At 37.9% G+C, this 23,526-nt stretch overlaps 2 protein-coding genes across 2 annotated transcripts in view; both read left to right on the top strand.

Annotated features, from left to right (window-relative positions):
* Nucleotides 1-1,748: 1,748 nt before the first annotated feature.
* pomt2 (protein-O-mannosyltransferase 2) lies at nucleotides 1,749-18,936 on the top strand. Its single transcript, XM_057858583.1, has 21 exons — nucleotides 1,749-2,410; nucleotides 2,643-2,727; nucleotides 3,563-3,667; nucleotides 3,820-3,928; nucleotides 4,009-4,117; nucleotides 5,981-6,140; nucleotides 6,202-6,308; nucleotides 6,389-6,471; nucleotides 7,488-7,597; nucleotides 7,942-8,008; nucleotides 8,083-8,143; nucleotides 8,231-8,309; nucleotides 10,944-11,095; nucleotides 11,158-11,249; nucleotides 11,327-11,403; nucleotides 13,265-13,336; nucleotides 13,409-13,468; nucleotides 13,561-13,666; nucleotides 13,765-13,905; nucleotides 13,979-14,090; nucleotides 18,204-18,936. The coding sequence occupies exons 1-21, from the start codon at nucleotides 2,154-2,156 to the stop codon at nucleotides 18,307-18,309; spliced, it is 2,250 nt and encodes a 749-aa protein (XP_057714566.1). The 5' UTR covers nucleotides 1,749-2,153; the 3' UTR covers nucleotides 18,310-18,936.
* Nucleotides 18,937-20,696: 1,760 nt separating this feature from the next.
* The window catches only part of lin52 (lin-52 DREAM MuvB core complex component), a 29,861-nt gene continuing 27,031 nt past the window's right edge, over nucleotides 20,697-23,526 (top strand). The window contains exons 1-4 of the mRNA XM_057858758.1: nucleotides 20,697-20,715; nucleotides 22,950-22,959; nucleotides 23,007-23,040; nucleotides 23,124-23,145. Coding sequence (XP_057714741.1) covers nucleotides 20,697-20,715; nucleotides 22,950-22,959; nucleotides 23,007-23,040; nucleotides 23,124-23,145 — 85 coding nt within the window. The remainder of the gene's footprint in view (nucleotides 20,716-22,949; nucleotides 22,960-23,006; nucleotides 23,041-23,123; nucleotides 23,146-23,526) is intronic.

Raw genomic sequence — 23,526 nt, 5'->3', positions numbered from 1 at the left:
CAAACACTCTCCATCCAACCTCACTGAGCTCGAGCTGTTTTGCAAGGAAGAATGGGCAAGAATGTCAGTCTCTCGATGTGCTGCAAAACTGATAGAATCATACTCCAAGCGACTTGCAGCTGTAATTGGAGCAAAAGGTGGCGCTACAAAGTATTAACGCAAGGGGGCCGAATAATATTGCACGCCCCACTTTTCAGTTTTTTATTTGTTAAAAAAGATTAAATTATCCAATAAATTTTGTTCCACTTCACGGTTGTGTCCCACTTGTTGTTGATTCTTGACAAAAAATTAAAATTTTATATCTTTATGTTTGAAGCCTGAAATGTGGCGAAAGGTTGCAAGGTTCAAGGGGGCCGAATACTTTTGCAAGGCACTGTATATATAAAAGTTGTAAAGTAATAAAACTGCAACAAAAATGAATGAAATTAACAAAAAAATATTTTTATAATGGGTCAAAATTATTTTCGAACAGATCATGTGACTAGCACCTTAGACGGTCATTTGCTTTACATATAATTTCCCCCCCCAAAAAATTGGGGGAGGGCAATTTTATTTTTCTAATTTTTTTTTCTTTTATTGAAAATATTTTTTTTATTGGAACAACTTTTGGGGGGATTAAATGATTTAGACACAAATGTCCTACCCATAATATGGCCCAAACACAAAAAGGATTGCTTCAGTCAAAGAAAACTTTTTCAATGAAAAATTAAGTGTTCAAATGCAAATTTTTCAATCTCAAATATTTTTTGACATTCAAAAGCTTTTTCTATGATTGAATTTCTTTTTTAATTGAAGTGATTTTTCTTTTTGAAAATATATATTTTTTGAAGTAACCTATTTTTTGATTGAATAATAAAGACAAAAATGTCCTAGCCAAAACATGGCCCAAACACAAATCGACATTACTTCTATCAAAAAAAAAAGTTGTTTCAATTAAAAAAAATTTTTTCAAAAAATCAATCAAAGAAAAATAGCTCTCACTTGCATTTTTGGAGTTTTTCCAGTTTCAAATTTATTTTTGCATTCAAACACTTTTTTTTTTAATTTAAGCGAAGTTTTTTGGGTTGAAAATAGATATTTTGATTTAAGCAACTTTTTTTTTTTTTTTTTTTTTGATTGAATAATAAAGACACAAATCTACCCCCATACCTTATGGGCGTACCATATTCATTGGATGACGATCTTGGCGAAAAGTATTAGCTAAGAAGCACTTTTCTTGCTGACACTGCGTTTAGGGGTCATCAAGATGTTGTCCCCCCCCCCCCCCCCCCAAATGTCAAACTCCGCCTTTGGTTTGAATTTAAAAATGGATATATTTTGTCTATTATAGTCTAATAGTATTTATTTACGCATTACTTATCGCTGTTTATGACACTAAAACATGATCATTCAATCCCAACAAATTCCAATTAAAATAGTTGTGCCTTGCATCACTGTCAATGGAAGTGAATTGAATGTGTTAATTTGTTTACTTAATCATACTACCCTTTTATATTATTTATTTAACGAGTAATTATGTTCATGTCAATAATCGCACGCATGGTCAGATTTGAACACGAAGCGCATTGATAACCTTGTACGGCCATCTTGTGGTCAAAACGGCGGTACACAGCCTTGTTTTTCCCGGTTTGTGATTGATTAGCAAGGAGCGAGTTTGCTGAGCGCGGAGACTCATGGGATACGTATGCCTTTGGTCTTTCTAATAACAGGTCGAATATGCCAGCGGACTACAACTCCAACAAGGCATCTCGGAACCGATGTCACCATTCGAGTCAGCGTACTGTCGCGAACCCATACATTATATTCATAGAGGCTAATACTATAATACGAAGTTATCCTTAATTACGCCTAGAGAACGTCAAAACCTTTACAATAGGCGTGAACGTATTTGTAGTTGTCTGGAAGGACCATCTTTTTTGAACGAATGGATTTAAACAGGAGCAAGCTAGCATAAGTAGCGATAAGTATGAGTTTCATAAAGCGTGTGACGCATTCACGGACAGTATAGACACACGTGGCTGGCAATTGAGCAATATTATGATGCCTATCTTGCAATATCAATGAAGGCTGTATTCGTAAATTATATTATAAGAACATAAGCTTTCATCAGCCTGGTTCTACGGTTGGAATGGACGCTTTCATCTAGCGTTCTAATGGAAGAAAACATAACAGGAGACTCATCAATAAGAAACAGAAAGACCCTTCTGGCAGCCGCTGCCCTGTCAACTGATAAAAACCCCAATGAGGATGGACACTTGACAGAGGGTGACAGTCTGCAATCTAATGGGCGTAACCACAGAAGAAGAAGCTCCACCAGTGATGAGTCCAACAGCAGAGGATTACTTTTTTTGGTGGCTGGACTGGCCTTTTCCACACGCCTCTACAAAATAAAAGAGCCTCCTCATGTGTGGTGAGTGTGCAAAATACAAATGTCGGTTTTCTTGTCAGAAATCAAGCAAAGGGCAAAGATTAACGAAAAAAAAAACAAAAAAACCAATGCTCACATTCACATCTTTGGATAGTTTAGACTTGTCTGATATTCTACCATGCAAACATCACGCACTGGAGCCTCCAAAGAATTACCATGCTTTCTCACATGAATCATTTCTAGTGATTTTGGACTCGTCTTTGTTGTCTTTCAGCTGGGACGAGACACACTTTGGGAAGATGGGAAGCTACTACATCAACAGGACCTTCTTTTTTGATGTGCATCCTCCTCTGGGGAAAGTAAGATATCAACGTATTGTTTTTCACCTGAGAAAAAGAAATATAGAGTTAGTTCCCAGGTTACGACGTACTCGACTTACCTGATTTCGACTTTATGACGCTGGAGTCTCGTCTGCCATTTTGTCTCCAGTCGTTTTCACTTTACTTTATTAATACGACGTGTTCTGTGCCTACTAAACGTGAAGTTGTTCAGCTTGACGGACAGCAAACAAGGCATTTGTGGATTTTGAAGCTTTTTCCTCCCTTAATTTCTGACAATTTGTAAAGCTGTAAGTACACCAATGTTCAAAACTACACAAATTTTAACAGTAAAATACGTGACACAAAACCATTGGCGTTCAAACTTCCATCTAGTTTGATCAATATGTAAATTTAGTGGATTAAATTAGCCTAATTTGCCTAACAAAAGTCCGCTGGCTTAAATGTTACGAATGCTCCCATAGCAATTCGCTCACATATAACTCCACAAACTGTTGCTGTAAACTTAATTGCAAATGCATAGCCAAACATATATTAGCTGAAACAACTTACAGCCGTATGTGGGCCAAACCAGAGTGCAGTTGTCCTTTATCCATGTCAGGCAAGTCTGCTCCTCAGTCATACAAAGTGACAGTCCAGGCAGACCCAACGCTGCCACCAGAGGGCAGTGTATCCTCCAACATTAAACAAAATACAGTACTTTTGGGTAGTTATTTTGAGATTTAGGGGTACGTAAATGGTTAATTCCGACTTAACACAGAAATTCGGGTTACGTTGCCAGCTAAGGAACGGAACTCGTTCGTAACCCGGGAACTACCTGGAGTTAATATTCTAGTGATTTTGTTTTGTTTTCCAGATGCTGATAGGGCTAGCCGGTTACATGAGCGGCTACGATGGTACTTTTCAATTCACAAGACCTGGAGATAAATATGAACACCACATCTACTGGGGGATGAGAGGAGTATGCTACTTAGATTATTTGGAAATATACCTTTAAAAAAAGACACATTATGGAGAAAAAAAAACTTGTATACAAATAGATGTACTTCAAGGTGGCACTGAGTGTTTAAAAAAAATCTGCTTTTTCAAACTTAATCTAAGTTTTTCTTCTAGTTATGTGCTGGTTTAGGCTCCTTTCTCCCTATCTTTGCCTACCTCATTGTACTGGAGCTGTCTCACTCTCACACAGCAGCTCTCATGGCTGCTTGGCTGCTCATATTTGGTAAGTCCCAACTCGGTCAATTTATTCGCTATTTACTGGAGCTGATCATTCAGTTTATATTGCACATTTCTTTCTGACAGACACAGGCTGCATCACTATTTCTCAGTACATCCTTTTGGATCCCATACTCTTGTTCTTCATCATGGCAGCAACACTCAGCATGGTCAAGTTCAATGGGGAAAAGGACAGGTAGCCAATTTTTTTGGGTTATGTGCTTTATTGAACAGTTTTGCATGTAATAATATATCCTAGTTTTTGTTTTGAATGTTACATTGAGCAGGAAATGGTTACTATTTCTTGTTTTACATAACGTGAGATGTTCAATAGTCTTCATTGAAAGTTTTAAGTTCAAAACATTCTTACTGTAATCATGTAACTTTTTAAATTGTCATACGATGACTTTGTTCTCGTAAAGTCTTACCCTAAAACAGTTACTGTATTTATGACTTGTAAAATGTAGTCTCTTAAAATTATGTTTTTTTTTTCTTTCTTTATATATTATCATAAACTTTATAATGTATTGATGGGAGTGGAATCACAAAGAGCTTTTTTCGTTGAAAATTCTTGTGAATAAATGATTAAATCCCTGAATTCTTGTGTCGAAGTACAATGCTAGTCTGTTAGTAAATGGCTAGCGGCCGCCTTATGTAAACAGAGCTTTTCCGGTGAAAATTCTTGTGAAGAAATTTTTAAATCCCTAAATTCTTTATAGATATGGACGTAAACCAGTCTTAATCCTTGGTTAAAAGCAAAAAAAACAAACACGCAATTAGCATTTATTTTACATAAATATGTCGAAGTACGATGCTAGTCTATTAGTCAATGTGGCGGCCGCCAAATGTAAACAGTTTTCCGGTGAAAATTCTTGTGAATAAATGTGTTAATCCCTGAATTCTTTATAGATATGGACGTAAAACAGTCTCGATTCTTGGTTAAAAGCAAAAAAAAAAAAAAAAAAAAAACGTGCAGTTAGCATTTATTTTACGTAAATATGTCGAAGTACAATGCTAGTCTTAGTGAATGCAGCTAGCGGCTGCCTTATGTAAACAGAGCTTTTCTGGTGAAAATTCTTGCAAATAAATGCTTAAATCCCCGAATTCTTTATAGATATGGACGTCAAACAGTCTCGATTCTTGGATAAAAGCAACAAAAAAAATGTGCAGTTAGCATTTATTTTACGTAAATATGTCGAAGTACAATGGTAGTCTGTTAGTGAATGCATCAAGCAACTGCCTTATGTAAACAGAGCTTTTCTGGTGAAAATTCTTGCAAATAAATGCTTAAATCCCCGAATTCTTTATAGATATGGACGTCAAACAGTCTCGATTCTTGGATAAAAGCAACAAAAAAAATGTGCAGTTAGCATTTATGTAACGTAAATATGTCAAAGTACAATGGTAGTCTGTTAGTGAATGCATCTAGCAACTGCCTTATGTAAACAGAGTCCCCGAATTCTTTATCGATATGGACGTAAAACAGTCTCGATTCTTGGTTAAAAGCAAAAAAAAAAACATGCAGTTAGCATTTATTTTCTGTGAATATTGCGAACTGTGATGCAAATGCAGTAGCGGCTAATTTCTCCCATTGATTTTTTTCTCACGTTTCAAAATGCATGCACTACGTACGAAAAATATAATAATTACCTTGAATCCTCGAACAAATCACTCCTGAGATAATCCTTCCTGTTTGTATGCTGTACAGCTTTCGTACTTTTTCAACAGAAATCCGGTGTTAGATCGCTGCGTGCATGTGTTTGTGAGTAGCTCCTTTTGATGTGACGTCCCCTACTTGAAGCCAAGGCGCAGTGTATGACCGATCTGACTCATCAATACCATTATGAAGTCTATGATTCCTTTTTTCCATTTTAATTTACACATTTGCTCCCAAAAAATTATTGTTTTATTTGCCATGTTCTCCCATTTGTGTGAGTTGGAAAAGGTGTCCGGTTATGTACTTTTCTATTCAATACTCCAGCTCAATATCTGTCAAAAACCATGACAAGAAACGTTCACATTGGTTACACTGAATCAAGTTTGCTTTTCTATTTTCCAGGCCTTATTCTGCTTCTTGGTGGTTTTGGATGCTACTAAATGGTGTCAGTCTTGCTGGAGCATTGGGGGTGAAGTTTGTAGGTCTTTTTGTCATCCTGCTGGTGGGACTGAACACAATTTCTGACCTCTGGAGACTTTTAGGCGATCTGGACCTATCATTGGTAAACACTAAATAGTCACAATAGTCAAAATGGTGATAACAATGGTATTTGCTGGCATTAGATGGACGTCGCAAAGCACCTCCTGGCTCGCGTATTCGGGCTCATCCTGGTTCCCCTCTTCCTCTACGTTACAATATTTGCTGTCCACTTTGTGGTGCTGAACAAAAGGTGTCTGTTAGTTTTGGATGCAATTTAATGTCATACATTAAATCAATTGATTGAACTTTGATGCGTTTTTTTGTTTTCAGCGGACCGGGAGATGGTTTCTTCAGCTCTGCCTTCCAGTCTCGTCTCATTGGGAACAATCTACACAACGCTTCGATGCCTGAGTGTAAGATTTAACTAATTGGATGCCATTGACAGCGCTAGACGTCCAATCAAAATTTGACTGGGAGGGGCAAATGAACGAGTGGCATTTAAAGTTAAATGTTCACAGCCAGTCTTCCCAGGTTACTGTAATTTTCGGACTGTAAGGCGCACCTGACTATAAGCCGCCACCCACCAAATTGGACACGAAAATGGCATTTGTTCATAGATAAGCCGCACTGGACTATAAAATGCTGCTGTCCTCACTGTATTTTGGGATATTTACATCAAAAGATATTAAAAGGTAACACTTTATTTGACAGCTGCGTCATAAGACCAAATGAAACACCATGAAGCTCTGAACCAATTGGCTGCAAAGCTATGTTGCTTCAAGAAGCTTCATTTGGCCATCACTGCTCCCTTGGAGGAGACCGTCAACCTCTGCTGCCACCTGCTGTCAACACTGTTGTCATCCAACATGCCTCCTAGCATGCGTGTTGGCGCTACAGACAAAATTCACGTTCTGTGCTAATTATTTCTTCAGCTACTGTTCCAGTTGTTTCATTATTTGCTCGTTATGGTATTTGGTAACACTTTATTTGACAGTGGAATCATAAGACTGTCATAATACAATCATAATTATGACATGACACTGGTATGGGCATTAACGAATGCTTATAACATATGTCAGTTAGTGTCATCTGGGAAATTTTCTCACTTTTGAATGGATGTAAAAGATCCAAACTGGACATAAATGGAGTTAGTGACATAATTTGCCAGATTGCAATTAATGACATCTATCATAAGTTTTCAGTAATGACCATGATAGTGTCATGTCATAATTATGACGATCTTATGACAGTCTTATGACACTGCTGTCAACTAAAGTGTTACCTATTAACCCAAATAAATGAACAAATAAGCTGAAGTGGACTATAAGATGCAGGATTCAAAATGAATGGATATCTGTCAATGGCTGCCAACGAGTTAAAAAATAACTCTTCATTTATGTCAGGAAATGTGTTTTCTCATCCTGTGTAGACCTGGCATATGGCTCCACCGTTACAATGAAAAACCTTCGCATTGCTGGTGGCTATTTGCACTCGCACTGGCATTTGTATCCAGATGGAATTGGAGCAAAGCAGCAGCAGGTCAGGACACACTGAAATGTCAATAATTTGTCCCCTCAAAATGACTTACCTCCAAATTTCGCAGTTGGATGTCAATGAAACTGAATGATCATTGTGATTGTAATGCATAAAAAAAGATAACAAACAAAAACAGGCTCCAAGATTCGATAGATACTGGCCCGTGCTACATAGCTTTCAAGTTTCAAAAGAATTGGTTGACAAATGACAGAGGAGTAGGACTGCAAGTTTGTGTCGACAAGACCAACAACAACCCGATTAGTAACCTGATAGGCTTTTAGCCTGTACAAATGATTTATTTACAAAAGTTTTGACATATACACAGAAGGTACTCTTGTTTTTCGTAGATTACAGCCTACCTGCACAAGGACTACAACAACCTATGGGTGGTTCACAGGCACAATGATACAAACTGTAAGGGACCCATCCAACTTGTAACTTTTATTGTTCAATCATAACATTTATTTACATTCTTGATTGTGTTTTAGCTCAGTCTGAGGCCCCTGATCTGGTTCGTCACGGTGACATCATCAGATTGGAGCACAAAGAGTCAGTGGGAAAATAGACATTGTTTTGAATCAATTGTTTCAAACAATTAAATTACAATTACGGTATATGCTTTCTTGGTGTTCTCAGAACAACCCGGAATCTTCACAGTCACCTCCATGCAGCGCCGCTGACTGGGAAGCACTACCAAGTTACGGGTTATGGCATTGTGAGTAGGCAACACAGTGCAAAAAAAAAATCCATCCTAGTGTGTATAAAGCAGCGGTTCTTAACCAAGAACCCAAGGAATTTCACATGTGCAATCACTGAACCCTTCAGAATTAAATGGTAAAGCAATCTATTTTCAAATTCAAAACTGATATAACTAAGCTAGCTAATATTCAGCAAATTCCCCTTTAAATTTCTTCTCCTTTTATTGCAGGTCCAAATTTGATGTGTAATGTTTTTATCTGCCTGAAACACGCATTTGGCATGTAGTTAGCCTGCAGCCATTTTATCATCACAGACAGCCAAGACTGGCCCAATGACCATACCCTTGAATTTTTCATTTAAATTTGGAGGGGAAAAAATCTTATGTGGTTCAACATTAAGCCTGCATCATATACTATTTTACTGGCGTAAAATGTGTCTCAAGTGTTTTTCAATGCCAGCGCAGTCCACATTGCTAATAGATCTGTTGTACAGTGGTACCTCTACTTATGAAATCAATTCGTTAACTGAAAATTCCCTAAGAAATATTCAGTTCTTAGTAAGAAATGTTCACATATCAATGTCTGATCTTGTTTTTCTTTATATCTGGAAAGAAAGTGATTTAATTGCAGGTAATTGGGTGGCCTAATTTTTTTCACGACTGTACAGATACAGTACAGTAAAGGTCCCTCTTAGCCAGTTGGATGCCAGGAAGATGCTAGGCGATAGCCAATGTTGGAGGAACCTATACAATGGGGTAAATACTGTAAATATTTATTCAACCAGTAATTGTGCAAGTTCTCCCACTCGAAAATATTAGAGAGGCCTGTAATGGTCAACATGGGTAAACCTCAACCATGAGAGACAGAATGTGGAAAAAAAAAAACAGAAAATCACATTGTTTGATTTTTAAAGAATTTATTTGCCAATCATGGTGGAAAATAAGTATTTGGTCAATACCAAAAGTTCATCTCAATACTTTGTTATGTAGCCTTTGTTGGCAATAACAGAGGCCAAACGTTTTCTGTAACTCTTCACAAGCTTTTCACAATTGCTGCTGGTATTTTGGCCCATTCCTCCATGCAGATATCCTCTAGAGCAGTGATGTTTTGGGGCTGTCGTTGGGCAACATGGACTTACAACTCCCTCCTCACCCCGTGGCGTCAAAATGATAACAAGAACGGTGAGCAAAAATCCCAGAACCACACGGGGGGACTTAGTAAATGACCTACAGAGAGCTGGGACCACAGTAACAAAGGCTACTGTCAGTAACACAATGCGGCGCCAGGGACACAAATCCTGCACTGCCAGACGTGTCCCCCTGCTGAAGAAAGTACACGTCCAGGCCCGTCTGCGGTTCGCTAGAGAGCATTTGGATGATCCAGAAGAGGACTGGGAGAAAGTGTTATGGTCAGATGAAACCAAAATAGAACTTTTTGGTAGAAACACAGGTTCTTGTGTTTGGAGGAAAAAGAATACTGAATTGCACCAAACCCACTGTGACGCATGGGGGTGGAAATATCATGCTTTGGGGCTGTTTTTCTGCAAAGGGACCAGGACGACTGCTCTGTGTAAAGGAAAGAATGAATGGGGCCATATATCTAGAGATTTTGAGTGAAAATCTCCTTCCATCAACAAGGGCATTGAAGATGAGACGTGGCCGGGTCCTTCAGCATGACAATGATCCCAAACACAAAGCCAGGGAAACAAAGGAGTGGCTTCGTAAGAAGGATTTCAAGGTTCTGGAATGGCCTAGCCAGTCTCCAGATCTCAACCCCATAGAAAATCTGTGGAGGGAGTTGAAAGTCCGTGTTGCCCAACGACAGCCCCAAAACATCACTGCTCTAGAAGAGATCTGCATGGAGGAATTGGTCAAAATACCAGAAACAGTGTGTGAAATGCTTGTGAAGAGTTAGAGAAAACGTTTGGCCTCCGTTATTGCCAACAAAGGGTACATAACAAAGTATTGAGATGAACTTTTGGTATTGACCAAATACTTATTTTCCACCGTGAGTTGCAAATAAATACATTCTTTAAAAATCAAACTGTGATTTTCTGTTTTTTTTTTTTTTTTCCCTCATTCTGTCTCTCATGGTTGAGGTTTACCCATGTTAACAATTACAGGCCTTTCTAATATTTTCAAGTGGGAGAACTTGCACAATTAGTGGTTGACTAAATACTTATTTGCCCCACTGTATGTGACATTCAGTCACCTCTGGGAGCTGCGAGTAGCAGCCCATACTGTATTTTTGCCTTTCGTGTTCTGAAATTTCTTTCGTAACAAGAAGCAATATTTTCCCGTTGAGACATGTCATACAATTCCTATGTAGAGACATTCGTAAGTAGAGACACCACTGCACTCCCTCATACCAAGTGCCAGTCAAGCTTCCACTGAGCAAACCAGTTTCTCCTCCTTTCAGATAGAGGAAAAGCAGTTGACGGAAACGGAATAAAGTCTTTAAATTTGGGGCAAACCAGTCCAAAACCTGGTCTCAAACTGCACTTTGCCTAGATTTAGTCAGTTTAGGAAAATGTCTTAACCTTTGCCGAACCCCTTAGATTTACTCACCAAACCCCTGTGGTTCGATTGAATCCAAGTTAAGAACAACTGGTCTAAAGTAACTCATTGCAATTGGGCCCTGTCTGTATTTAGAATCACACCGGTGACAGCAATGACCTCTGGCGAGTGGAAGTTTGCGGAGGCCGCAAAGGCGATCCAGTGAAAGTGCTACGCAGTAAAGTTCGTTTTCTGCACAAAGCTCTTGGTTGCGTGCTTTTCTCTTCTGGGAAAACCCTCCCCAAATGGTAAGGTTGGAGCATGTAATTGTAATTCCACTGAGGGAAGCTGACCGTGTGTTCCTTTTCAGGGGCTGGGAACAAGTGGAGGTTACCTGTAATCCCTACTTGAAGGAGACTCCCAGCTCTCAGTGGAACATTGAAGATCATTTCAATGCCAAATGTATGAGACATTTCTTTTATTTTTCAAATCAAGCCTTTACCATTCTATATTCTTTTCTGCTTTTTTGTTCTTGACAGTGCCCAACATCAGCCTGTCAGTGCTGAAACCTCATTTCCTAGAAATCCTTATGGAGTCTCACATTGTGATGATAAGAGTAAGTGAAAAAAGAAAGTGCAGTGTTACCATGACCACAAATTTAAGGTGGTGTTTTTAGAAGAGCTTGGACTGAATTAGGCGATATACATGTAAAATACGATTCATGATACAAAAAAATCATGATATGGAAGCCACTCCTGAACGAATTAATTTCAGATCTTGAGTAGGGCTACAGCTATCAATTATTTTAGTAGTCGATTAATCGATGAACTAGTCAGTTGGAATAATCGAGTTGTCGGGGTCCGCGAACGCGGAAACAAGGTTGGACTCACAACGGACAAAAAACGACTGAGAGGAGCGTACAAGGGTTTATTAAATACAAAACAAAAACACACGCGATCGCGGTAAAAAGGGAAATAACAAAAAGGGTCCGTGACAGGAGGTCGACAAACGCGAGGGCAAACCAAGGTGGTAGGCAGAGAGCCAATAAAACAACTAAAATACACTCACGTACCTGCACAAGGTAGAGGCATACAAAACTAAAGCGACAGGCAACCAAAACCCACGGCAGGGGCCAAATTACACAAATACAAGCTACTCAAATACGAGGATGTTGAATGGCGACCAGCAAGGAAAATATCTCGGCGTCCTTCCAGTGGATTGCCTGCGTCTTTATACTATTGTTGATGAACAGTGATTAGCTGCAGGTGCGACGTCGGGAACGCCCCACAGCTGGCTCTGCAACAACACAAAATCTGACTAAGAGCAGAACATGACACGAGTAATCGGATAAGGAACATTAACTCAAACGGTATAAAAAAGAAAATAAATAAATGAGGATCTAAGTACAACAAAAGGACAATTGGCTAACTTACAGAGCAAAAAGCCGCTAGCTTAAATGCTATAAAATGCTAACTTTTTTCCTATTTTTTTACAATGCTCTTAACAAATGGTTCAAACACATATTCCCACAAAACAAAAACAAAAAACGGCTAAATATACCAATTATTGAATATCGAATGCATTAAAAAACTTAGCTTATGTTGGTCTTAACAGGGAGCAGCCCTGTGAAATGAGTTTTGTCATGTTCACTGGAGGGCAGTGTATCCACTAGGGCTGCAGCTAACGATTATTTTAGTAGTCGATTAATCAATGAACTAGGTAGTTTGAATAATCGAGTAATCGGATAAGGAACATAAAAAATTTAAATACCTGACTTGAGCCTCAATCGGTATGAAAAAATGAATAAATGAGGATATATGTACACAAAAGAACAATTGGCTAACTTACATAACAAAAGTCAGCTAGCTTAAATGCTATAAAAATGCCAACGTTTTTTTTACAATGCTCTTAACAAATAGTTAAAACATATTCCTACAAAAAAAACTGCAAAATATACCTTTTACCTTTAAACAAAATTACGAATGCACTAAAAAAAACATTAGCGTGAACAAAAACTGAGCTTATGTTGGTCTCAACAGGGAGCAGCTAGATTCAGCCATTTGAAATGAGTTACGTCAGATTCACTGTAGTGTATCCACCCAAATCATTAAAACTAAATGCAACCACTTTCAAAACAAACCATGACAACGCCACTTTAATTAAACGAATACTCGAAGCAGCAAAATTTAATTCAAATATTTTTTTTCTAACGGAATACTCGAGTTAATCGATTAATCGTTGCAGCACTAGTATCCACCCAAATCAATAAAACTAAATGCAAACAGTTTCAAAACAAACCATTACAACGTCACTTCAATTAAATGAATACTCAAAATAGGCAGCAAAATTTAATTCAAATCTTTTTTTCTAATCAAATTAACCGAACTAGTCAATTAATCGTTGCAGCACTAATGTTGACGTAACACTGCATGTACATTTCTGCAAACATAAACAATAACTGGTGTCTTTTCTCCTAGGGTAACAGTGGTTTAAAGCCCAAAGACAATGAGATGAACTCCAAACCCTGGCACTGGCCAATCAACTACCAGGTGAGTTGTGGTTCAAATTAATCTGAATTTTGATAAACTTTTTTAAGTAAATGTCACTTTTCTCCCGTGAAGGGACTAAGATTCTCAGGAGTGAATGAAACAGAGTACCGTGTGTACTTGCTCGGCAACCCTGTAAGTGAACAGCTTGTCATTTAATTAATTGCAGGTTATACCTTATCTGTACAAATTAATACTGTAAGACATGTAATAAAACATCTTTTTAGGTGGTCTGGTGGCTAAATCTGGTGAGTTTAGGGTTATATCTGGTCTTTGCTGCGGTCGCTTCGATTGCCTTCCAAAGAGGTATCTCAGTAGGCCAAAGGAGAAGAGGTAGGACGTTACGATTGTACCGTTACAGACATGAATCCTACTGTACATGTTCTGTGACACAAATTAAAGCAGGGAAAAACTTGTTCTCTGGTTATCAGATCATTGTTTGGTTCTCATGAGGGGAGGAGGCCTTCTTTTACTTGGCTGGATACTGCACTATATACCGTTCTACGCCATGGGTCGAGTCCTTTACTACCATCATTACTTCCCTGCGATGCTCTTTAGCAGCATGTTGACAGGTAATAAGTCCAGTTAGCATATGCACACCCCCTGTGCTAAGGTGTTGACAAAAACAGTGTTTGCTTAATACAGGAATTACGCTTGACTTCCTGTTGAACATGGCTGACCTGCTGTTTCATCCGCCATATTGTGACTGGCTGCACGGAGCTGGGAAGATGTCGCTTCTGGCTATTGTTCTCTACAGGTGAGGGAAAAAATGTTTTTTGCATCGCACTCCTAGAAGTGGATTTGAGGTCTATGTTAGAAGTGCACTATAATTATCTGTCCGATAATTATCGGTCCGATAATAGGAATAATGATGTCATCCCAATAAATCCTATACATATTATCGGCCCTATTAATATTTTTGGCACGGTGTCGGATTGGGATTTGTGCGTTTGTTTCCACTCCTGTTTTTCCAGTATGCAAAGTTTTGTTACTGTCTTTGTTTTGTTCATTATAATAATGTTCATGTCATCATGAAAATTCTGGTTCGAACAAGGGCAAATAAAGGCTGAATCAACCACTAGTATTTTTGACGTACAGGTGTTCAAAAACTCAGGTGAATATACATTGAAAAATTATATATATTATCGGTTATCGTATCGGTATCGGGCCTTGAGGAGCAGGAAGTTATCGATATCGGTATCGGTTTCAAAAAATGGACATAGTGCACCCCTAGTCTATGTACAGGTAGTCCCCGGGTTACAACTTAAGCGATTTCGACTTTACGATTCCGAAATCTCGTCCGCCATTTTGTCTCCAGTCTTTTTTGTCGCACAAACAGCGATTGTACCTCACAGTATCTTATTTTTTAATTTACTTTATTAACTTGACTTGTTCTGTCCTTACTAAACGTGAAGTTTTTCAGCTTGACAGACAGCAAACAAAGCAGTTGTGCTTTTTGATGCTTTTTACTTCCTTCACTTTTGACAATTTGTAAAGCTGTAGCACACATATGTACACGTCTTTTTAACAATAAAACACTTGACACAAAACAATTGGTGTTCAAACGTCTATCTAGTCTGATCAATATGTAAATTTAGTAGATTAAAATAGCCTAATTTGCATAACAAAAATCTGCTAGCTTGAATGCTACGATTGCTAACGTATTTACAATTCTCGTAGGAAATTGCTCACTTCTAACGCCACAAAGCGTAGCTCTAAACTTAATTACAAATGCATACACAAATACATTTTAGCTGAAGCAACTTACAGCCTTATGTGGGCTAAACCGGAGCACAGCTATCTGTTATAGAAGCATTATTGAACGACAGTCCCGCCAGACCCAACAATGCCACCAGAGGGCCGTGTATCCACCACCATTAAACAACAACAAAAAAAAACCCCGATACTTTTGGACTTTATGGATAGTTATTTTGAACTTTTGAAGGGTTAATTCCGACTTAACGCGGAAATTCAGGTTATGTCGCCACTGTAGGAACGGAACTCCTTCGTAACGAGGGTTCTGTTACCCTTTCGACCTGAAATGGTCGAAGATTTTTTTGAATGACAACTTAACTCGCCGAAATGCCGAAATTACAAGAAAAGCACGTCAACTCAAGAAAACTGGGATTATAGCAAACACCTGGGTCTCGGATTGCAGGGTCTTTGTCAAGACGCAGGATATGAAGATTAGAGCTATTACAAGTCTTGACCAACTGACTACAATAGCTGGATAACTGTAAATACTACACAGCCAACCAGTATAACAACTCGTGGATGTGGACGGTAGCTGAAACTTATCAACGGCAGGAGTTACAAGAATCTTGAACACATTAAGGATTATCTACTAAAGACAACAAAGGCTCTGACTTTAATTTGCACGGATATAACATGACACAAAAGTATCGGGCATCTAAGGGCGGAGGGGGTGTTGCAATTATGATTGACAATTTCCTGGAATGTATTACAATTGAACTCCTAATCCCCAATTGTAAAAACATAATTATCTGCTGTGTCTACCGAGCTCCTGATTCAAATGTCTAGTTTACTGAGTATAGACCCTACCCACGTGACGTCACAACTCCTTCCTCCTGACTGGTGCCGCCCAATTGTCCGTCAACACATCATGTTTCCCTGTTACGGCTACGTACATTCCTCCTATTTACGACGTGTTTTTCTGCTCGTTAACATTAATAATCAAAATGGTGAAGGCGTGTGTGGCGGTCGGTTGCAATAACAGAGAAGATTGACGGAGAAGACGGAGAGACTTGAAGTTCTACCGGATTCCGAGAGACCCGGAGAGAAGAGAGCGAGATGGGCTGCTGCAATTCGACGAGAAAACTGGGCTCCAAACGATTACCACAGATTATGTAGTAGTCATTTTATATCTGGTAAGATGCATTTAATATATATTTAGAGGGTTTTGGGCTGACAACCACAATTAAGATCATTGCTAGGCTAATCGCCGACAACATACACGTATGTATGTAGTGAGAGTGCTATCGCTAAACCATATAAACATTAAAAGCCCTAACTCCATTGACAAACGACATGAAATACATTAGACTTGACAGTGGATGTTAGCAATAACAAAAGATTTTGAATTGAAAATTTCGTAACTCACCTTTCCAAGCACAAGATAGATTCCTGCCGAATTTTCGTGGACGAGGACCTGTTTCACCCAACCAGCAACAAAGTATTTATAAGCCTCCAAGCTCTTAAAGTTTTTCAAACTTTCGTGAGAATAGGCTGATTTTGTGTGGACAAGATAGTTGTACAGTTCAGGGTAGCTAGCAGATGTCAGGCAAATACGGCGGAGACAGCGGGTCGAAAAACATCGATTTAGGCATCAAATATGGATCTGGCGAATGGATAAACTGAAGCTTTTGCACATAACGCCTTTTATGCAACGCATCAAGTGAGTTTACGGCATCCGAAAGCACCGGGTCTTCCATGAAATTGCTCGATCAATTGAGACCATTGATAATACAGACACAAAATGACGGACAAGTGGGCGGAACCATACAGCGAGCACGTGATTTTGTGACGTCGGTGGGTAGGGTCTATATGGAAAAGATACTGTATAAAACGAATAAGCATGTTTTCGTTGTGGAGACATTAATCTTGGGACAAAATATGTAAAGCATGTTGTTTGATTTTCTCATACATTCATGTCTGATGAAACTGTTACAGTGACCCTTGTGTGCGCAAATTGTTGCCACCATGTAGACCTCAGCAATGTATCCTTTTAAGAGACTTATAAGAAAAGCATTTTGAATCTCTAGTCACACCAGCTGTGATAACATGTCACACACATAGCCACAACAAAATGTTCCACTGCAAAAAGATGCAAAAATGTCAGGGACATGACAGAGTCATAACCTTGTACGCCCTAAAATTAATCGAGCTGCTTGACTGGACGCTTAGTCACTAAACCCAGATTGTTGACAGTGTTATTCTACAGTTTTGATGTATGTTCCATGCCTGAATGTGCGTCCTTAGTTGTATGGGGGATGGGAAACTGATAAGCATATGCTTCATCTCGTCCGCCTTTGTAGTCTTCTTCGGTTTCTTCGGGCAAATCATATCACATTTTGTAATTGTCAATGATTGTCGATGATACCGATGATGTTGACAATAAAATTCCATTAAAAAAAAAATCCATAACCCGGGGACTACTATACTCATTAACTCATTTAGATTCACAGCAAAAGGTTAAATAAGAGCCACATGTGGCTTTAGAGCTGCAGGTTGCAGGCCACTGATTGGATGTCTATCATCGTCAACGGCACTGATTTTTAAAGATTTGATTTTTTAAATGGACAAATTTATCAGTGGTTTATTCTGATGTTAGTATTGTTCATTCTCATTTTAAAATTGAATTATTTGTCATTAATTTTTGTTGTAACTCACTAATATAAATTACTCCAAAAAGATTTAGTTTTGTAAAATTATTTTATTAGTTACAGTATTTTGATTGTAATTTTAACACAACACAAAGTTAGTGATATTTGTATTTTTATTACTAAGGGAGTTTACTGTATATTAAATGGAAAATTAAATCAAGAGTATAAAGCATGTAGCATGCTAAATAGATTATATGAATAATAAAACTAATATTATTATGCATTTGTTTATTTCCCTCCTAATATTGAGCTATTTATGAATGGATCAGGGAAAAATAACACACACCCTTTTGGGGAGGAAAAAAATCAGTGCAACAAAGTTTACCCTTGATTATGTACAGTAAACGCTCTACATGCATGAAGAAAGGAATGGCAATATTTTTCCCCACTCATACTTTATCATGAAAATATTCAGGCATTTCTCATGTATCTTAAGTAACTGACAGGAAGTCTTTCTCTTTGCTCAGTTTCTACCTGTTCCACCCGCTCTCCTATGGCATGACGGGACCTCTGGCACACGAGCCTGGCAGCTCAATGGCCGGACTGAAGTGGATGGAATCCTGGGAGTTCTAATACGATTTCACTGAAGATGACACCAGTTACAAATATCTGGTGTGGACATCAAGGACTTATAGCTGTCATTTCACAGTCTTATAGTGTTATTATTCTTAAGATATTTTGTCATGGTACTGTACCCCGTTTGGGTGTGTTTGAGTTGATTGTTTTTTATGCTGAAGGACTTGAAACTTGGATGTTAGAATTAGGTATTATACTGGATGTTGTATGATCTTAAGTGCCTCAAAAACTGAAAGTAAGTCGATAATTTCTTTGTATTTGTATTATCTTAAACTGGATTTTTGGGGAAAGAATTTTATGATGCTTTGTAAGCTATGGAGCCCATGAAGGGACATCAACACAAATAAAATAGATTTAAGCAGTCTGGTGCGCACCAGAAATCTGCCAATTGTTGTCAACATTAGCATTATATAGCAATTAAGCTAGCGGAATTTTTTTTTTTTATTCAAGTTAGCCAATTGTTGCTATATATAATGCTAACGTTTGCAACAATTGGCAGATTTCTGATGCGCACTAGAAACAATCTGATGCGCACCAGATTAAATATTGCTTAAATTTATTTTATTTCTGTTGATGCCCCTTTAGGGGCTCCATATCAAGCATACACGACACTCCATGTTAATAAACAACAGTATTCTCTTAGTCTGTCTGTTCCAGTCCTTCAATTGTCATGAACGCCATTTAATTTCCCTCGGTTCAGGGCTTTGTTGAGAAAGTTAACATGCATGTACCAAAACATGTATGATAGGTTAACTCATTGGCTGCCATTGACGGATCAATAGCACTGAAACATGAGCATTCACAGCCATTCCTCCTGGTTAAAATGAATTTGATGTATATCGTTGTCAATGGCTTACAATGAGTTTAGTGCTGCAACAAATCAACGATTAATGGTTAACTCGAGTATTCGATTAGAAAAAAATATTCGAATTAAATTGCGATGCTTCGAGTATTCATTTAATTATAGTGGCGTTGTAATGCATTCATAATTTGGTTTATAGGTATATTTAGCCGTTTTTTTTTTTTTTTTGTGGGAATGTGGATGATTTTAAAGAGCATTGTAAAAAAAACTTTTGCATTTTATAGCATTTAAGCTAGCGGACTTTTTCTATGTAAATTAGCCAATTGTTATTTTGTTGTACATAGATCCTCAATTTAAAAAAAAAATACTGTTTGAGGCTCAGCTCAGGTATTTTAATTTGTGTTCCTCGATCATTCGGACTAACTACTCCATCGATTAATCGACTACTAAAATATTCGATAGCTGCAACCCTAAATGAGTGAATGAAAACCACGATACCTCGCATATTTTTTTGAAACAAGTTCCATTTAAACAATCTGTATTATAAAGTAATAAGATAGAAATACTTTGTTACTGTATTTAATGTTTCTGTGTACTTGGAAATATGTTTTTTCTCTATACTGTAATACTATAATAGAAAAATGTCAGCAAGGAGTATTTTATGGTACCCCAGGAAACCACTGTGCTAATCCACGATCGCGGAATGCAGTCCAGATTTTAATGTCTTCCACGGAAATCGGAACAGTTCGTGGAATACAGGGCGAGGTGCTGATTTATACATTTTACCTGTTTTCAATACGGTCGCTGGATGTCACTGTTTAATAGCGCCTGCCACACACAGAAAATAGACATATATTTAATTGAGAAATGAATGTTTACATTTTTACTAGCAGTAATATTTATAAAGCAAGTGGATAGTTTATACTTAGTTTTTATTATTTCTTTTAATGCAATGCTCTGAGCTTATTTTCCATCAATATCACTTCTGCCTCAAACCCATTATTTGATTAAATGTTTTGCACTTTAGGAATAATGCAAATTAATCTGCACAACAGTGACAAAGACAATATTGATGGTTGTTAAACAGTAACCATCTTTTTCAGTGTTTTGGTTTTGCAAATAATTTCATAAGATTATTGCATTGCTTTGTAACTGGACATTTTAGGTTATTTTTTTTGCCTGCGGAAAAACAACTTCAAGAGTTGCAGAATCAGTATTGATTGATTGTTAAAAATTGAAATTAATAACTCTAAATTGCCATTATTCGGAAAATTGGTTTTGTGGCAAAGGTGTTGCGTCTTGACCCCTAAAAATACACCAGTTTTCGTGACTCAAAAACTGTCCATCTAATGTAAAAAAAAAAAGTTGATGTGTATTTTTCAATCATTAATTAATATATTGTTCAATTATTTTTTTTTATTATCATCTCTAGGAAATTTAATCATTTTGTAAAACCCTCATGGAAACAGTTTTGTTCTTCAATGGGACACTCTAGCGACAGATAGCGCGATTTACATCATTAATTTTGCTTTGGATAACACCGCTGCTATTGGTTGACATTAGTCACATGCTCATTTCGAAGATGGCGTCTCCAAATGGAGGTAAATTCTAATTCTTTTACCGAGGCGTTCTGTTTCTCTACTATATTTTCGTAATTCTTCGGGCTATAACCCGTCCGGGACCTAACTCGAACGTCTTAGTGGCTCAAATTCTACATGTTCTGTGTAAATTTGAGCCGTTCAAAACACTGCTTTAGGCGAACGCTTCAAGTGGACTTAATGTTTGTCAAATGTTGTAAAACATCAACTGTGCTGATGACATTTGACACAAGCAAACAGCAAAACGTGTTTGTTACTATGTTTGCAAAAATGTAAGACCCTTCATAGGCTCAATTAGGAATTAAAATATCGTTTTGTAGCGTCGGGTGCACAATATCGACATAAACGTTTGTGTTGTCAATTATATTGGACGTTGGTGTAAAGTTATTGCTGTACTACTGACATTCATTGTACATGACAGTACGCTAGCTTGTACCAAAATCGTGTACTTTTCACAAATTTTCCTTAAGTTTACTGTTGGAAACTGGTTAACTATCATAAAAAGCTGATAATAAAATGCAGGGACGTTAATGTAATAAAAAGAGGTAAAGAAAAAATTGTTTATTTATTTCACAACAATACATTAGGAGTGATAACCTCTGTCAAATTCATGATACGATATGATTTGCAATGAATTGAGTTTCCCACTAGTAGACGTCCAATTCATTTGAACTGGGAGGGTGGCAGCGAATGAACGAATGTTCATTCGCTGCCATCCCTCCCACTTCAAACAGATTGGACGTCTACGGCAGTCAATGGCAACCAATGAGTTTAATTTTGAGGCATTTCAGGTCACTGGCTGTTGATTTTCAGTCACTTCTTGTTGATTTGGGGGCATTTCTGGATCACTTCTTGTTGATTTTGGGTCATTTCCTGTTGATTTTGGGGCTATAGAACAAGAAATGACCCGGGAATCTCTGCAAATGAATCGGCTGTGACGCAAACTCAACTGGAAGTGACCTGGAAATGTCCTGAAATGAACAGGAAGTATTTGTAAAAGCCCTGAAAATCGGAAAGACTGGCTGCGAGTGCTTTAGTTTCGATTGAATGAACCTTCATTCCCCATCACAGTCTAAATGGATTGGGCATCTCTATCAGAACCAGTGGCAGCCATCGAGTTAATAGACTCTTCTAGTGGAATATTTTGGTCGCAATTTGTTGGGGGTTTTTTTGTGTTTTTTTTTTAAAGCAGTGACTTCGTTCTAAAATGTCACTTCATTCTTGGCAGGAGCATATTGATAACCTTTTGAGAGACAGTATCACCATTATAAATCGACCGATATGAGTTTTTCAGGTGCCGATTATTTGTAGTAATAGGGGGCCAATAACCAATTTTTGGAGTCGATATTCATTTGCAGTAAAAGTGTAAAAATTGGGGTGAAAATTTTGAATAATGCAAACACTGAAATGCCTAAAGCATGTTTTTTGAATCACACAAATAAAAAATCCAGCTCCAGATGTGCCTGAATTTCCTAGACTCAGAAACATCTCTTAGAAAGCTGAATAAAATGTTAAATAGCTCTCCGAGAAAAAGTGCTATTTCAAAAAAAGGATTTTTTTCCCCCGACATGCCACCTTCATAATGCGAATTTATAAGCAAGAATAACGTAGAAAAATGCTTGTCTTCATTGAGTGAGTCAAGTCAAATCCGCTCACTGCTGAGAACAGCCGTGCACGCACACACAATGAGTTGCCGCAGCACACTAGTGTTAAACAAGCACAAGCTAAACGCGTATTCAGCGTCTTTGAAAGTAGCGCTGCCAAGCTTCTCCGGCAAGATCAACGTTTCAATGCCTGTCAATCATCGTTAACTTTAACAAGCAAAACTGCAAAAAAGCCCTGCTGACCCAAGAAGAGCAGCAGGAGGGAGAGTGAAAAAAATCTGATCCTTTTCACCCGATTCCGATCCTCTGAAAAATGGCGCGATCCGAAGTCCTTATCCCTAGTTTTAAATTGACTTTATCATATCGGCTGTTCAGATTTAAAAAAATTTTTAAAAAAAGGCCGATAACATTATACGTCAAATTTCCAAATATCAGCCCGATATATCGGCCCATCAGTAATCACTGTAAAAGAATATTTTATTCATGCTTATAAAACACATAACTGCCTTATAGTATATTCATTTGTGCTCTGACTGTATCTGTTCATGTTCGTGTGCTCTACCTATTTCTTTGAACATAATACAAAGCGTTTCTGTGGACTGCCTTATCTGATTTTATTCCCTCTCGCACCAGTTACGGCCAAGTTCCCAAGACCATAACTCATTATATTTTTCTGTGGAAAATCCCCAGGTTGGGCTGTAATAAGTTTCACTTCTCTTTCACAGTAAGCATCCTTGGGTGACGCCCTTTCAATAGTATAAAAGAACTTGGTTAACTTTGTCTCTCTGTACTCCTGCGTGTTCACAGCTCCTGGCTGGATCATGCCATTGTATCCTTGATATATATCAAGTTTTTTTTAATATAGTTTTCGAATCAGGCAATCCTTGGCTGGGTCTGATTATTTTCTCTCATATTTGAGCTATTGATTGCTACTTGTCTTGGGGTTCAAACTTGAACTTCCCTGACAATCACGATACATTTTGATATTTTGTCACACCCCTACAATACATCACAGGCGATTGTGTGTTTTTGAGTTATTATTGGACATAACATGATGTATACAGTAAAGAATAATCATTCATGATCAAGAATAATCCCGAGGGTCGGCCCAAAACTCACAGAAATTTATGGCACAGGTTAACATTCTTTAGTGAAAAATAACAGGTCTTATACTTTCTTGCAACTATATAGGTAAAAATGGACTGTTTTG

The sequence above is a fragment of the Corythoichthys intestinalis genome, chromosome 15 (genome assembly GCF_030265065.1).
Source record: "Corythoichthys intestinalis isolate RoL2023-P3 chromosome 15, ASM3026506v1, whole genome shotgun sequence".
Taxonomy (NCBI): domain Eukaryota; kingdom Metazoa; phylum Chordata; class Actinopteri; order Syngnathiformes; family Syngnathidae; genus Corythoichthys; species Corythoichthys intestinalis.
This window is presented reverse-complemented; position numbering and strand designations above follow the sequence as displayed.

Excerpts from the sequence above, each read along its gene's own strand:
- pomt2 (XM_057858583.1), top strand. The coding sequence starts at position 2,154 with ATGGAAGAAAACATAACAGGAGACTCATCAATAAGAAACAGAAAGACC. Across the intron at positions 2,411-2,642 it reads AAAGAGCCTCCTCATGTGTG|CTGGGACGAGACACACTTTG; the intron begins GTGAGTGTGCAA and ends GTTGTCTTTCAG. Across the intron at positions 13,337-13,408 it reads ACTGGCCAATCAACTACCAG|GGACTAAGATTCTCAGGAGT; the intron begins GTGAGTTGTGGT and ends TCTCCCGTGAAG.